Genomic DNA, 17,595 nt, shown 5'->3' on the forward strand with positions numbered 1-17,595 from the left:
GAATGAGAAAAAAAAATGATGTTGATTCCCAGAGAAATTTCCATATTTGAAACTATTATCGATGAAGATCATCCCTTCAGGTCGTTGAGATGTTAAAGACGCGAAAGGGCCTGGCGCCAAGGCGCACCCGCGTCTTTGTACTTTGAATCCTATAAGCTCCATGAGAAGTCCTTGATTCGTCTTTTCATTACAGTAATTTGCAAATTTCCCCCTTTGGATCATAAGGGGCAAAAAGGCAAAGAGAGCTCCTCGGATTTACAGTAAATCGTTTTAAGGGTTGTGAGATGGCGAGAGACAGCTTCTCACTGTTTTATTCTCTCTCTTTATATATAGAAGGAGGAGGTGGAATGAATGTTTCGAAAAAGAAAACAAAAAAAAAAGAAGAAGAACCCGAATCGGTGGCGGATTGGCGGCCTCGGGCTTGGTTTTGCGGATTCTCGGCGTGATGCCGGTGATTCGCGGTCTTAAAGGTGCCCAGTAATCGGGTTCTACCAAACCGCCATATTCAACGTTCCACTGTCCTCAAACCCTCCTCTACAATTGTCCTTCTCTTCTTTGATGCCGGACGCGTCGTCGCCGCCGCCGCCGCTGCACGGTTTCATCGTTTTTGATATAAGCGGCGGCTCCAGCCGTGCGCGGTTGGTGTATACCACTCTAGTCAGTAATCTCGTGGTAAACACAGCAATTGCTTGATGCGGTTCGCATTAATATAATTAGTCACCGCGAGCACTCGAGCGAACTCGAGTGGTCATCGTTGAGGACCAAGAAACGATGAGGACTCATTCAACCTGAGGCATTTTACCCATATATAGGGCTCAACAGAAACTTGAGCATTATGCGGATAGAAGGGGGGGGTTTGGTGTGTTTCGGGGGCGTGTCGTCGGATCATTTTCATTTCCATCCCTGAGAGTGTTAGAGCCGCACAATCAAACGTTTATATAGAGTTGTACAAGTGCAAGGAGAATCTTTAACGCCCTCGAGCCATGAACTTTTTAAAAGGGCGACGAGAGAGCCGCGCGGAAACGATTCCGTCAATTGGCTGTAATTCGTTCCCGTCTGCCACGGTTACAAAGTAGCCAAAGCAATCGCCCAAAAATCTTATATCTGCAATTAACTAACCATCAATTCATGACCCTATGAATTTTCCTTCTTTCACGATCATTGTAATTCAAGAGCGTCATCTTTTTTTTTTATTATATTTAGTACACAAACCATTGCCTTTTGAAAATAAGGCATTTTTGATTATAAGGCATTTCTCCTTCATGTCACGATAATAATTAGGGAAAATTTTGATCTTATCGGGATTAGTTGATGTGATCACATTTGGATGAAATTACCATTGTTTTGTAACATTGAAAATTTTCAACGATGGTACTTATATCGCAAACAACCGATAATTTTTCAAAGTATATTGTCGATGTTTATGGTAACAATGGTAATTTCCCTTTAATACGATCAGAACCTACTGTCGTTGGGAATAAATTTTTTTTTCGAGAATCTAAACTATTAATTTAGTTCATTTTTTTTCTTTTGAACTGAATATATATTTGTTGATAAAGTATAATTTACTGAACTATAATTATAAATGTGAGTAAAGTTTAATGAAATTTTTCAGAATGCCACCGAAGAAAGTCGAAGAGCCGGAACGGAAGCCTCTGATAGGCCGTGTTGGAGTAAATCTCAAGGTTGGAATTGTAGGTATTCCAAACGTCGGGAAATCAACCTTCTTCAACGTACTTACCAAGAGTCAAGCAGCCGCAGAGAACTTCCCGTTCTGCACTATTGATCCTAATGAAAATAAGTATTTAAATCGATCGAAACATTAAAAATACGTTAAATATAAATAATTAATCAAAGAAAAGATTATTAGGGTTGCCAGAAGTCGTTGATGAAGTTTACAAAATTTATAATCAACGATTTAATAAAAAAAATATTTTTCTATTCAAATTTTTTAGTAAAAAGTTTTTGTAAAAAAAACTTCTTTGCCAATAATTTGAAAAGTGAAAATTTATAAAAAAGAAATATTGTTTTTTGCGTAAAAAATATTTTTTCTTTCAACCGTTGGATCATAAACGTTCTGAACTTTACTCACGTTGAAATAGGGAATTCAGAAAAAAGTAAAATTGGTCAGGGAAATCAGAGTATTTCATAAAAAATATTAAATTTCAAGAGTTAGGTTTTTTTCTATTTTTGATAATAATTGAACATTAGAGAATATGAACAACTATAATAAAATTATTACTCATAGATAATTAGCCAATAATTTCACTAAAAACTCAAAAAATAATTGAATTTCAAAAGGTTTTAAATTAAAATTTTAGAAAATTTGAGTATAAAAAAAAATTTTAAGTAAAAATTCTGTTTAGTTTTTTCTATTGGAAATATTTTTATTCAAACTCTGTTAAAATTAGTTGAATTTTTAAATATATACATATTTAATTAAAAAACTGTCGTAAAAGTTAATTGAAGTGAACTTTCTTTTTTCTATTTAAATAATAATTAAATAAAGGAATTCTCCAAGAACTTATTCAAAATTATTAAAAATAATTAATTTAGAGAAAAATTTTTGTTAAATATTCGAAAAAATAATTTAATGTTAAAAGAGTCATATAGTAGTAATTTCTAGAAATAATTCAAATAGGTTTCAAATTGAATTTTTTAAATTCTGAATATGTAGTTTAAATAAAAATTCCAAAGATTTTATTTTTTTGAAGAATTTTATGTTACTTTTTTTGAAAATTAGTTAAATTTTTGAATATAGATATTAAATTGAAAAATTTTCGAATAATTGAAATTTAAAAAAAAAAAATTATTGAAAAAAGTATTGGTATTGGTGTGAACTTCCTTTTTTATATAAATAATAAGTAAATAATTGAATTCTCAAAGAAATTTCTCACAATTATTAAAAATAATTTATTTAAAGAAGAATTTTAGTTAAAAATTCAAGAAAACAGTTAAATGTTCGAAGAGTGATGGTAGAAATTTCAAGAAATAATTCAGAAAAGTTTTAAATTGAAATTTTAAACATTTTAATTTGAATAGTGTTAATATGCAGATTGAATTGATCACTTAATTATTAAATAGTTTTAGTTAAAAATTCGAAAAAAAATTGAATTTTAGAAGTTTTAGTTGAAATTTCTAGGAATTTCAAACTTAAAATTAAAAGTTTTCAAATTTAAATTTTGAATTTTGAATAGTTTTAATTAAAAATTCTGAAAATTTTAGTTTTTGGAATAATTTTCTTTGAAATTCTTTTGAAATTATTTGAAATTTTAAATACACATAATTATGTTAAATTGAAAAATTTTCCAACACATATTTAAAATTTTGCAAAGTTTAATTGAAAACAAGTGTATTTTAGACGTATTGAAGTAATCTTTATTTTTTATACAAAAAATAATTAAATAATTGAATTCTCAAAGATTTTTCTCAAAATTATTAGAAATTAATTGATTTAGAAAGGAATTTTATACAAAAAATAATTAAATAATTGAATTCTCAAAGATTTTTCTCAAAATTATTAAAATTAATTGATTTAGAAAGGAATTTTAGTGGAAAAGTCGATAAAATAATTGAATGTTAGATGAGTTATAGTAGAATTTTCTAGAAATACATAATCCAAACAGTTTTAAATTGAAATTTTTGAAAATTTGAATTTTGAATAGTTTTGATGAATAATTAAGAACATTTTACTATTTTTTAAAATTTTATATCAAATTCTTTTGAAATTAGTTGAATTTTTTAATATACATAATTAACTGAAAAATTTTCGAATCGAATTTTTGTAAAATTGAATTGAAGACAAGTGAATTTTTGACGTATTTAATTTAGCTTTATTTTTAAATATAAATAATAATTGAATTCTTAAAGATCTTTCTGAAAATTATTAAAAATAGTTGATTTAGAGATTAGTTTTAATTAATTCTAAAAAAGAATTGAATTTTATAGTAGAAATTTCTAGAAATAATCCTAAAAGTTTTCAAATTGAAATTTTTAATAACTTTAATTGAAAATTCTAAAAAATTTTAGTTTTTGAAAAATTTATTTATCAAATTTATTTGAAATTATTTGAATTCTTGAAAGCGCAAGTTAAATTGAAAAATTTTCTAATTCAAAGTTGAAATTTTGTAAACTTCAATTAAAAACAATTAAACCTATTTAGACGTATTAAACTAAACTTTCTTTTTTATATAAATAATAATTAAATAATTGAATTCTCAAAGAACTTTCTCAAAAATATTAAAAATAATTGATTTAGAGAGAAATTTTAGTGAAATATTTGAGAAAATAATTGAATGTTAGAAGTGTTATAGCTGAAATTTCTAGAAATGCCCAAAAAGTTTTTGAAAATTTGAATTTCGTATAGTTTTGATTAATAATTTAGAACATTTTATTTGTTTTGAAATTTTATATCAAATTTTTTTTTTGAAATTAGTTAATATTTAGAAAATATATATTTAATTCAAAAATTTTCTAATAATTAAAATTTCGTAAAATTGAATTGTAAACAAGTGGATTTCAGAAATTCGATAAAAATCTTTGATAATTCAATTATTGAATTCTCAAAGATCTTTATCGAAGATTTTCAAAAATAATTGATTTAGAAAAGAATTTTAATCAAAAATTCTAAAAAATAATTGAATGGAAATCTGAATAATTTAGAATTAATATAATTTAATTTGTCAAGTTACGTTGACAATTTTGACAAATCATTGAATTTTAAAAGGTTTCGAAATTTTTAATTTTAAATAATTTTAATTCCTATGGAAAAATATTGATAATAAATAAAGATTTATTTTAAAAAACTTGATGTTTCCAAATAATTTTATAATTATAAAGATATTCACAAATAAATGTGTTTGAATTTTGAAACATTTTTTGGTTGTCTATTCACTTTTGAACTGAATCAGAATATTTTTTTAGGATCAGGGAAAAGTCAAAATTGTTTCTGGAAATAGGGGAGAAGTCAGAGAAAAAGAAAATCAATTTTCTGTGACAACCCTGATAATTGAAAATAAAATTTTTTAAAAAATCGCCAATTTATTATTACATTATTATTTCTGTTTATTATTAAAATTCCATTTTTCTCCTGCAGTAAATTGACGGGACAAATTTGTCTAATCGATTATTCTTTTTGTTCAAGCACGTCGAGTACCTGTACCGGACGCGAGGTATGACTACCTGTGTGAATACTTCAAACCAGTGAGGTAAGCATTAAATTTGGAAGAAGAAAAAAAAAAATTGGAAAATATATTGGAGAATAGTGGAATGTGGAATGCTTTGAGAATACGTTATATGGTGAACCGCGGTAAACCCTAACGAGGGAAACGGAACGGAATAACTGGCGACATTTCCATACGTCTTCGCCTTTATTCCAACTGGTGATTCCTGAGGGGTATGAGGCACGTACCCCAGGGCACGTGATCTGCAATGCAGATCAGTTTTGCACTCGCCTCTCTGAAATATACTGACACACCAAACACTGACAGGCTCCGTAAATTCTGCTTTTACAGTATATATACATAGGTACACACCCCACCTTTCTAAAATTCGCGCACAGTAGATGCGAACTTTTCTCTTGATGCTCTACTCGTGAAAATTTTCCTTCGCTCGCAGATTCTCTATTTCATTTGCATTTTAGTCTCTCCAAGATGTCTCTCGGCACCGCCTTGAGTCCATTTTGCAATTCCTATACGTGTATTTTCGTTAAATTTTCCATTTTCTTTCAAATTTTCCTTTTTTTTATTTACATTATTCAAATAAGAGAGTAGATTTACAGAAAAGGAAAATGGATTAAAAATATATATTAATAATCGTACTCCGGTAATCTGTTTGCAGTTTGAAGTTAGTTGTTGTTTACCTTTTTAACTTTTTTTTAGTAATTTTTCTTTTTAAATATTTTCAATTTTAAAATTAATGTATTGAAAATCATTAAATTCTTAAGATCCTAAAGTTCTGAACGTTCAAATGAACGAACTTTATTTATTTCTTCTACAAATTAAATTTTCATTGCAATTATTTTGCGTCACTATTCAAAAAATTAATTACTGAGTTTCTAAACGTAAATATTTCAGTTTTTAAATTTTTTTGTGATTACAGTAATTTATAAAAATATCTTCAATAAAAAATATTTCGTTTATTTGAACGTTAAAAACTTGGGGATCATAAATTCTTGCAAAAGAACTTTTTTTTAAATCGTAAATTCTTTTGAAAAAGTTCTTTGAATTTTTTTAAATAATGTAGTTTTTCGAATAATTTTAATTGAAGATTTTGAGGATAATTGAATCAGACAAAGAACTTTTTTCAACTTTTTAAAATAATCGTGTCTGTTAATAATTATAATTAAATATTTGATTAATTATTGAAGTCTATGAAAATTGTATTGAAAATAATTGAATTCTTGAGAAGAATTTTATTATTTATAAAAAATAATTTAATTCTTGCAATTATTTTTACTACCTACAAAAAATTGAATTGTTTTGAAGGATTTATTAAAACTTTAGAAAATAATTGGATTTTTTTTGAAAAATATTATTAAAAATTAAAATTGAACATTTAATTATTGAATTTTATTAAAATTTTAGAAAATAATTGAATTTTTTTGAAAAATTGTATAACGAATTAGGAAAAAAAATTGAATTCTATCGTAAAATTGTTTTGAATATAATTGAATTTTTGCAAAGAATTTTACTATTATAAATAAATAAATTGAAAATAAAATTATAAATAAATTGAAATGTTTCGAAGGATTTATTAAAATTTTGGAAAATAATTGAATTTTTTCGAAAAATATTATTACAAATTTTTAAAAAATTGAATTTTTTATGAAATTTTATTAAAATTGGATTAAAAATAATTTAATTTTTGTAAAGATTTTTACTATTTATAAAAATAATTAAATTGTTTCAAAGGATTTATTAGAATTTTAGAAAATTCTGCGTACGAGACTCAATTATTTTCAATACAATTTTAATTAAATTCGTCGAAAACATTTGCAAGAATTAAATTATTTCCATTCATATAATAAAATTCTTCACTGGAATTGAATTATTTTCAATATAATTTTAATAAAATTTCTCGAAAGAATTCAATTAAAAGAATTTAATTATTTTCAATATAATTTTAATAAAATTTCTCGAAAGAATTCAATTAAAAGAATTTAATTATTTTCAATATAATTTTAATTGAATTTCTCAAAAGAATTTAATTATTTTCACAAAATTTACATAAAATTCTTTAAAACAATGAAATTATTTTAAAAAATTTTAATGAAATTCTAAGCAAAAATTAAATAATTTCAGATTAAAAATTTTTTAAAAGTTACAAAAATTACAAAAATTAATATAAAATGTTATTAAGAATGTTATATTTTAAAATAGAAAAAAATTCACATATAAAATAGTGAAAAATAAATAAATTTATAAATCTTTTTGTAATAATATTATCACAAAAATTATTCTCTAAATTTGAATTAGTAAATATTTGAATTAATTAGAACAAAAGCGATGCAAAATATCTAAGGATTAATTTTTAAATTCTAAATAAAACGAGACATTAAAGTAAATAAAATTCTGATTTTCTTAGAAAATAAATGTTTAAAAACTTGTTTTTTACAGTAATATCAATTCGTTTTTCTACAATAGTTTATAAGTAACTATTTTAATATCTTAGAATGTTAAACTAATATTATTAATACAGATTGATTTAAAAGGTTTCAAATTATTTGAAACATTTTAATAAATTTTTTTTTAATTAGTTATATTTTTAAGTATGTATGTATTTAATTGAAAAATTTTCAAATTATTCGAAATTTCATAAAAAATATCTTATAAATAAGTGAAGTTTAGAAATATTTTAGTTTTAGGTGAACTTTTTTTCAAAATAATTCAATTTTTAAGGAACCTTCTAAAAAAATATTAAAAATAATTGAATTAGAGAAGAATTGTAGTAAAAATTTCTAGAAAATAATTAAATTGAAATCTTGAAAATAGTTTTTAAAAAATTAAAAAAAATTTAAAGATACTGGGAAAAATAATTCATGACCAAGAAGTTTTTTTTATAAAAAAAGCGGTCACCCTGAAAATAAAATTAATACCATTTTATAATTAATAAAAAAATGAAAATATAACTAAATACTATACGTAGGTTTTAAAATAAAATCCACTGATTCGTAAAGTGTGATTTGAGAGTTAAATTTTCGGAACTGTAATTAAAGTTATTTTCTACTAAGATGTAAATTTGATGATTTAATAGTGAGCGTAATTCGCAGAATGATTGAAATGCAAAGCAGAAGGGATCATTTTGGATCAAAGAGGAGAAATTTAGCTTTATAACGTCCACATTTTCTCTCTCTCTCTCTCTCTCTCTCTCTCTCTCTCTCTCTCTCTCTCTCTCTCTCTCTCTTTGGAGCAAGCACATTTGACGACTCCTGCCTTGTCGTGGCACGTGACAATATACGGGGCAGTCTTTGATGAGACGCGCCGACTGACACGTTTGTGAATTGTGCTCATCTTCACACTTCTCACCCTCATCAGCACACAACAAAGGCTAATTGTTCAATGAGAATTATATTAGCATTTTAATAGTAATCGTTACTCCCATCAAGATGCGTCACTTATTTTCAATAACGAAAAATTCCATTTAAAAATAAAATAATAGCAATTTTTTTCAAGTAACTAAATTAGATGTTTTTAGAAATTAAATAATTAACAGAGTAATTTTTTCTTTTAGCAAAGTACCAGCATTCTTGAATGTTGTCGACATCGCTGGATTAGTAAAAGGTGCTGCTGAAGGACATGGTTTAGGAAACGCTTTTCTTTCCCATATTAACGCCTGCGATGCAATTTTCCACCTTTGTAGTGAGTATTTTTTATTTTCTAAATATTACATTTTACTACTTCCTTCTAATCCTCTAATTAAAAAAAACACGAATTATATTAAGCAGAGTTTCCGCAGGTCAGGGAAGTCAGGGAATTTTATCAAAAGTACTGGAAACAAATTAAATTTCTAGAATTCATAAGAAAATTCTAAATTTTGTTGTTCAACGCAACAGCCTTTAAGAAAAAGAAAGTGTTGAATTTAAGTTTAAATTTTTTCTATTTTTAACAGTAATTGAATTTTATTAAAATTTTAGGAAATAATTGAATTCTTTTGAAAAATTTTACAAAGAATTAGGAAAAAAATTGAATTGTATCGTAAAAATATTTTGAATATAATTCATTTTTTGCAAAGAATTTTACTATTATAAATATAATTGAATTGTTTTGAATAATTTATTAAAATTTTGGAAAATAATGGATTTTTTTCGAAAAATATTATTAAAAATTAAAAAAAAATTGAATTATTTCATGAAATGTTATTAAAATTGTATTAAAAATAATTTAATTCTTGCAAGGAATTTTACTATTTATGAATATAATTTGAATTTTTTGGAAGGATTTATTAAAATTTTAGAAAATAATTGAATTCTATTGAAATTTTTTATAACGAATACAGAAAAAAATTTAATTCTTTCGTAAAATTGTTTTGAATATAATTGAATTTTTGCAAATAATTTTACTATTATAAATTTAATTGAATTGTTTTGAAGGATTTATTAAAATTTTAGAAAATAATTGAATTCTATTGAAATTTTTTATAAGGAATTCAGAAAAAATTGAATTTTTTCGTGAAATTGTTTTGAATATAATTTAATTTTTGCAAAGAATTTTACTGTTATAAATATAATTGAATTGTTTCGAGGTATTTATTAAAATTTTAGAAAATTCTTCGTACGAGACTCAATTGTTTTCAATACAATTTTAATTAAATTCGTCGAAAAAATTTACAAGAATTCAATTATTTCCAATATGATTTTAATAACATTTTTCGAAAGAATTCAATTATAAGAATTTAATTATTTGCAATACAATCTTAATTGAATTCCTTAAAAGAATTTAATTGTATATTCACAAAATTCCCTTAAAATTCTTTGCAGAAATTAAATTATTTTCAAAAATTTTAATAAACTTCTTAGCAAAAAAATAATTGAATTGTTTCCAAAGATTTATTAAAATTTTAGAAAATAATAATTGTATTCGTTCGTGAAATGTTATTAAAATTTTGTTTAAAAATAATTGAATTCTTACGAAAAATAATAATATTTATGAAAATAATTGAATTCTTGCGAAGAATATTTATTAAAATTTTTGAAATTAATAAACAGGAATAATAAATTAGTTAACAATTGAATTTTTTTAAAGTTTAAATCTGAAATAATTAAAAAATTCATATTTGAAATTAAAAAATTTTGTAATTTGCATAATAATAATAATAAATTGAACATCACGTTGCGCGCGTAATATTTGCTAGTTAATTATAAAGTTTATAAATGTAAAATTTAATTTTCTAATTTTTATTGCATTTGGTAATATAAAAAAATATTTCGTTCATATAAACCTTTAAAACTTGTGGATTAATTCCGTTTTTACAAAATACCTAATTGTTATGTTTTTTTTTTAGTTTCAAAATAGCTGAAGTAAAATTAAATTGACTGAGAAATAACGAAATTCCCATCTCGTTGCTTCTGCATTGAGATAATAGCACCGATGGCTATTAGCGACTAATAAAAATAATGCACTAGTCTTCATAAGGGCGGCAACTAGTTACTTTAATTGAAAGTATAAATACGCGTATGGAATATTGATAATGACAGGAACCGCATCATCTCACTTGCCGTTAAATTGCGAATATGACTTTAGGATGATTATTTGCTGACTCGAAGCAAAAACCCTCAATGAGAGTGGGTAGGCGCACTTGTAACTGGTCCCTTACTATATACTTAAAGACTTATAAATACAATGCTAACCATTAAGAATATCTCTTTCGACGCATCCACTTATCGTTTATTATTATTTAAATGATGCCTGTGTATAACAGATTGTCGGCAATAATAATGCATCGCTCATGGTACACTCGATAATTTCAATGTAATTCATATACTTCTCATATTGTTGAATGACTGCTGTCTCTTCCTCTTTCAGGGCAACACCTTTCATACAACTTACAAGCAAGCAAACGTTTCGCGGGGAAATTAATTTTTTTTACATGCCAATAATAAACTCGTTACTCAAGGGGGATTTCTTTTGCTGAAATTAATCCAGTTTTCTTTCATAATTTTTTGACTTGGTGACCTTATGGTTTTGCAATTTTTATTTATTTTATAGCATAAAACCTTTTAAAATTTAATTATTTCTTAAAATTTATATTATTTCTATTACTCTGGTAATATTCAATTCTTTTTCAAAATTTTAACTGAACATTTTTTTAAAATCAATTCTTATTAAAATTCAACTACGATAATTAAATTATTTAAATACAAAAATTTTTGTAAAATTTAATTATTTTTTAAATTTTTAGTTATAATTCTTCAAAAAATGCAATAATGTTAAAAAACAATTTTTTGAAGTGAGAAAATTTAAATTCTTTCAAATATAAAATTTATTTCAATGAAATTTGACAAAACTTTTAGGTAATTATTTCAATTTTGAAAATTATTTTCGGGAATTCAATTATCTTAAATTAAATTTAACATTAAATTATTCAAAACTTCAATAATTAAAAAAATAAAACATTTAAGAACTTATTGTTAATAAATTTTTATTGGAATTTTAAATAATTTCTAAAAATTACAACTGCAATTTTTCTAAAAGTAAATTATTTTTTAGAATTTTCATAGAAAAATAATATATAAATATTTTTTTAAATAAACATTTAAATATTATTATAATTTAAAAGTACCATTAAACTGTTAAATAGATTTAAATTTAGAAACCTTTTAAAATTTAATTATTTCTTAAAATTCCTGTTACGACGCTTCTAATAATCATTTATTTTTCATATTTTTGATTATCATTTTTCAAAAAATACAATAATATTTAAAAATCATTTTTTAAAGTGAGAAAATAAAATTTATTTTAATGAAATTTGAAAAAATTTCCCGTTTTAAAAATTTTTTTTAATTATTTTCAGGAATTCAACTATTTTTAAAAGAAATTTTAATTACAAATTTTTAAAAACTTCATTTTCTCAAAAATTTTAAATAAAATTTTTCAAATTTCATTAACTTTTGTTTAATAAATATTTTGAATAGTTATTGTTATTTATTTGTCCACCAGAAATTAAAATTACAAAATTCTTTTAATGTACTTCAAATCTTTTGAAATTTAATTACTTTAAAAATTAAAACTGCTTTTTTTCAAATCAATTTTTACCAATTAGTTGTTCGAGAATTTAAATATTTAAATGCAACAATTTTTGTGAAATTCAATTATTTTCCAATTTATTAGTTACAATACTTAAAAAAATTCAATAATATTTAAAAATAATTTTTTAAAGCGAGCAAATAAAATTCTTTGAAATATAAAATTTATTTTAATTAAATTTGAGAAAATTTCCTATTTTTTCAATTTTGTAAAATTATTTTCGGGAATTTAACTATTTTCGAAAAATTGTTATTAGGGTTTTTTAAAAACGTCATTTTCTCAGAATTTCTAAACTAAATTTTTCAAATTTCTTCAATTTTTGTTTAATAAATATTTGAATACTTATTGTTATTTATTTCAACACCAGGAATTAGAAAAGTACTTTTAATGTAAAATCTTTTGAAATTTAATTATTTCTAAAAATTAGACTTGAAATTCTTTCAAATGTTCAAATATTTTCTAAAATTTTATGTGAAATTCTTTTTTAAATTAATTCTAATTAGAATCGACGATAGATGAATTTTTTTGTAAAATTTAATTATTTTCCAAATATTTTTAGTTACAATTCTTCAGAAAATGCAATATTTATAAAAATAATTGTTTACAGTGAAAAAATAAAATTCTATGAAATATACCAAAATTCATTTTAATAAATTTTGAGAAAATTTCCTAATTTTTCAGTTTTATAAAATTATTTTCTGGAATTCAACTATTTTCGAAAAATTTTAATTACGATTTATTAAAAACCTCATTTTTTCAGAATTTATAAATAAAATTTTTCAAAATTAATTAATTTTTGTTTAATAAATATTTGAATACTTATTGGTATTTATTTGTTCACCAGGGATTAGAATTTCAAAATACTTTCAATGTGAAACCTTTTAAAATTTAATTATTTTTAAAAATTACCTGCAATTTTTTCAAAAGTCAATTATTTTCTGAAATTTGAACTAAAATTATTTTTCAAATCAATTCTTATCAAAAAGTTGTCCGAGAATTCAATTATTTAAATACTAGAATAAAATAACGGTTTATTTGTAAAAATTGCAAATGTTACTCTACTTATGATTTTTATTAATTTGAGAAAGAAAATTCATTATTTAAGATTTTTAATAATATTTTTTTAATACTTTGGACAAAGTTTCCTGACTTATTTCCCTGTCCTGTGAAAATCCTGTTATTGTCAAAAATTCTAGGAGAATTAATTTAACTAAATCACTACTCTTTTTACAAATACAATTTATTTATTTTACAAATTAATTGTCAAATTTTTGCCATGAAATTTTGAGCTATAAAACAATTTAGAATCAAAAAACCGTAACTTCACGTGAGGACAGAATATCTCGATTATTATATTGTATAAAATTTATTTTTACAATTTGAAAAATATTTTTACATGCAGTAAATATTTATTTTATTTATTTATATTTTTATGAATATTTATTCACAATTACATTTTTTGGGGTTTAATTATTCACCTATTTATTTGTAGTAGAAGTTTATTTGGCTTCCGACATTCGGCTCGTGGAATATAAAAAGTGGTGGCTCGCGGGTAAAAATCGTGCGTGATTCGTGGCAGTAGAGTTGAAAATGTTCGCGCGGCAATAGAAAACTAAAAATGCCTTGTTATCTTTTTTTTTGTTGTCATTATTGTTATTAAATATCGAATTCTCTTGCAGTTGGACCACAGAGAATCTGTTGATACTTTTGGATAGTGCTTGGCGTGTTTCTTTAGTGATGCGCGATGTTAGAAATGATTCAGCGTATAGAACATCCGGATCACTCGTCTCGGCGTAATCGAAGTACGATGAGTGTACACCTAAAAAAAAAAGAACTTGAGTACTAGATTTCGCGTCAGATAACATTCCAAGTAGTTGCGACGTTTAACGGCATCGCATCATGGCAGGTGGTAATTTCTGTAATTAAACCGACCTGTAATTTTCGCGCTGAAGGCACCGCTCTCTTAAATAATGGACAAGAAACGTTTCTTGCGGTTATATTGCCAAGTGCTTCTACATTTCTTTTCTTTTTAATTTTATTATTTATTTTTTCTTCTTTTATATTTGAGAAAAAAAAGAAAGCGGAAAACTGGAATTTACTATTTTCTCTTACACTTTCCATGTGTCGGAATCATTCACAAATCACCCGGAAGTTGTCTTATTTTTGTAATTCTTATTTTCAAATTTTCAGAGAAAACTAATTTTTTTTTTATTTTGGAAAATTTAAATTATAGTTATTGATTAATATTTAATATTTTTAAAAATAAATAAAATATATAATTTTTTCTTGGAAATTGTTTTTGATGATTAATTATTTACAGGAGCTTTTGAGGACGATGATGTGACACACATAGAAGGAGACGTGAATCCTGTCAGGGATTTGGATATCATCAGCGATGAATTACGATTAAAAGATATTGAACTTCTCAACGGACATTTGGAGAAATTAGAAAAGCTCGTCGTTCGCGGCAACGATAAAAAACTCAAGCCCGAATACGTAAGTCATTCTTTCACGAAATTAAAAACATTAATAATTAGAGTCTAATTTACCTTATTTGCTAATATACAAATATTCAGTTTATTTCTTTTTATATTAATTTAAATTCTAAACTATGTAAATATCTTCTACATTAACAATCCATCGTTGTGTTCAGAATGTCTGCTCACAGTTTATTATTACTAGCTTTTTTTGTTTTCTAATTTGTGTGATAATTTTTTTATGTTTTGTCTATTAAAATTAATTAAATTCTAAGTTGATGTTTTTAAGAGTAAATACAGGGTTGCCACAGATCAGGAAAATCAGAAAATTCAGGAAAAATTAAGGAAATTAGAATTGATCAGGGAAAAGTCAGGGATTTTTATTAAAAGTACGGGAAAAAATTAAATGTTTAGAATGTATAAGAAAATTCTGAATTTTTGGTGTCTTTTTTGTTTGCCTCATAATCTATGAAACTACCACGAATTCTAATACAAAACCTTCAAAATTTTTTTTCTATTTCTGACAAGAATGAAAGTTTTAATATTATTTAAGTATTTAAAAGTTTTAACGCAATTATCTTGAAAAATAACAAAATTGTTCACAAAAATTCAATTATTTCTAGGAATTTTAATAAAATTCTTTGCGAAACTCAATTATTTTCATAAATAACAATATTCATCACAAGAATTATTCAATTATTTTCAAAAATAATAAAATTCTTCGAAAAAATTCAATTATTTTTAAAAATTTTAACGAATATCTCGTCAAGAATTCAATTATCTTTACAAATAGTAAAATTTTTCGCCAAAAATTCAATTATTTTCAAAAATTTAAATAAAATTCTTTGCAAAATTTCAATTATTTTCAAAAGTTTTTCATAATTCGATAATTTTTAATATTTACTATTTTCATAAAATTTATCAAAAGATTTATTTAATGAAAAAATTTTTTTTATATAATTCTACGAGAACATTCAATTAATTTGATAAATAATAAAATTTCATTTATTTAGGAATTAAATTATTTTCATCGCAGAATTTCAAATATTTTTAATACAATTTTAAATAAATTTCTCGAGAAATGCAATTATTCTTAAAAATTTTATTAAAACTCAAAGAAAAAATTCAATTTTAAGAAACATTCAATTATTCAATAAAGTAATAAAATTCGTTGCAATAATTCAAATATTTTCTTAAGTAACATTTAATTCGTCGCAGAAAATCAATATTATTTTCAAAAAATTTTAAGTAATTCTGCAAAAAAATTTAATTATCTTGATAAAAAACAAAATTCTTCTCATGAAGTCAATTATTATAAGAAATTTTAATGAAATTCTTTTCCAAAATTCAATTATTTTGATAAATATCAAAATTCATTACAAGAATTTAATTTTTTTTTTGAAAAGTAATAAAATACTTTGCAGAAATTTAATTTTTTTCTTCAAATTCTCGCCAAGAATTGAATTATCTTTCTAAATAGATAGTGAAATTCTTCTTAAGAATTAAATTATTGACCAAAATTTGTTTAAATTCTTGGCAAAATTTCAATTATTTAAACAAAATTAAATTAAATAATTCTTCGCATGAATTCAATTATTTTCATAAATTGTTATTTAAATTCTTCTCAGGAATTCGATTATTTCTGAAAATTTTAAGAAAATTCTTCATAAAGTTTTCAATTATTTTCAAAAATTGTTATTAAAATTCTTTTCAATATAATAAATTTCAGTAAAATTTTAATTAAATTCCTTAAAAGAAATTAAATATTTTCAAAAGTTGTCAATAAAATTCTTCGTAAAAATTAAATTTTAAGAAACATTCAATTATTGAATAAATTATTTATTTTTGTATTTAAATAATTGAATTCTCATAGAATTTTTTAATTAAATTTGATTTAAAATAAATTTTGGTTAAAATTTTAGATAATAATTGAATATTAAAAGCATTATAGCGTGCATTTTTAGAAATAATTAAATTTTGAAAAGGTTTCAAATGTAAATCTTTGAAAATCTAAATTTTTTGTACTTTTAACTAAGAATTCTATGGAATTAATTTTTTTCAAAAATTTTAATCGAAATTTTTAATAATTATTTCAATTTTTTATTTTCTAATATATATTTAATTGAAGAATTTCTGAGTAATCAATCTTCCTAAAATTTTGAACGTTCAAATGAACGAAATATTTTTTTATGCTATAATATTTTCAAAAATTAATAGACTGAAATTCAAACAATATTGTAATTAATTATTTTTTAGCTAAGAAAAGATGTTTTTATTATAAAAAGCAATATTTTGTAAATAAAATTCAAATTAAAAGAAGTAATAGAAATATTGTCGTTCGTTTGAACGTTCGAAACTTTAGGGACGTAGTAATCGAAGTTTCTTAAAATTGAATTGCAAACAAATGGATTTGAAAATTGTTAAAGAACTTTTTTGAAAATTATTAAAAATAATGGATTTAAAGAAGAATTTTAGTTAAAAATTCTAGAAAATCTTAATTGAATTGAAATGATGAAAATTATTTTGAAGAAGTTAGAGTAACAATATTCTTATAATAGAATAATGATTTTGTCACTCGGTCATCTTTAATTATTATAAAACATAAAGAAATCGATTACTCTGAGTCGAAGACTCGGAGTGATCTATTTCTTTATGTTTTATAACAATTTCGTATAAGTTGTTTGATTTCAAAAAGATTTGAATTTGGAATTTTTGAAAATCCTAATCACTATGGAAACATAATAATAATAAAATATTTATTTTAAAAAGAAGTTATTGGTGTTTTCGAATAATTTTACAATTAAAGAAATTCTTAATTAAATGCAATAGAAATTTTTTTGAGAATCTAATCATAGAGAGAATCAGAATATTCTTTA

General features: G+C 23.1%; 1 protein-coding gene across 1 annotated transcript in view; it reads left to right on the forward strand.

Moving 5' to 3' along the window:
• The window catches only part of LOC122502727 (obg-like ATPase 1), a 38,242-nt gene that overhangs the window by 3,895 nt on the left and 16,752 nt on the right, over positions 1-17,595 (forward strand). Inside the window, exons 2-5 of the mRNA XM_043612902.1 lie at positions 1,616-1,797; positions 5,147-5,207; positions 8,731-8,858; positions 14,563-14,738. Of these exons, the coding sequence (XP_043468837.1) occupies positions 1,617-1,797; positions 5,147-5,207; positions 8,731-8,858; positions 14,563-14,738 (546 nt within the window). The 5' untranslated portion in view covers position 1,616. The remainder of the gene's footprint in view (positions 1-1,615; positions 1,798-5,146; positions 5,208-8,730; positions 8,859-14,562; positions 14,739-17,595) is intronic.

This window comes from Leptopilina heterotoma, unplaced genomic scaffold (assembly GCF_015476425.1).
Source record: "Leptopilina heterotoma isolate Lh14 unplaced genomic scaffold, ASM1547642v1 Lhet_237, whole genome shotgun sequence".
Classification (NCBI taxonomy): domain Eukaryota; kingdom Metazoa; phylum Arthropoda; class Insecta; order Hymenoptera; family Figitidae; genus Leptopilina; species Leptopilina heterotoma.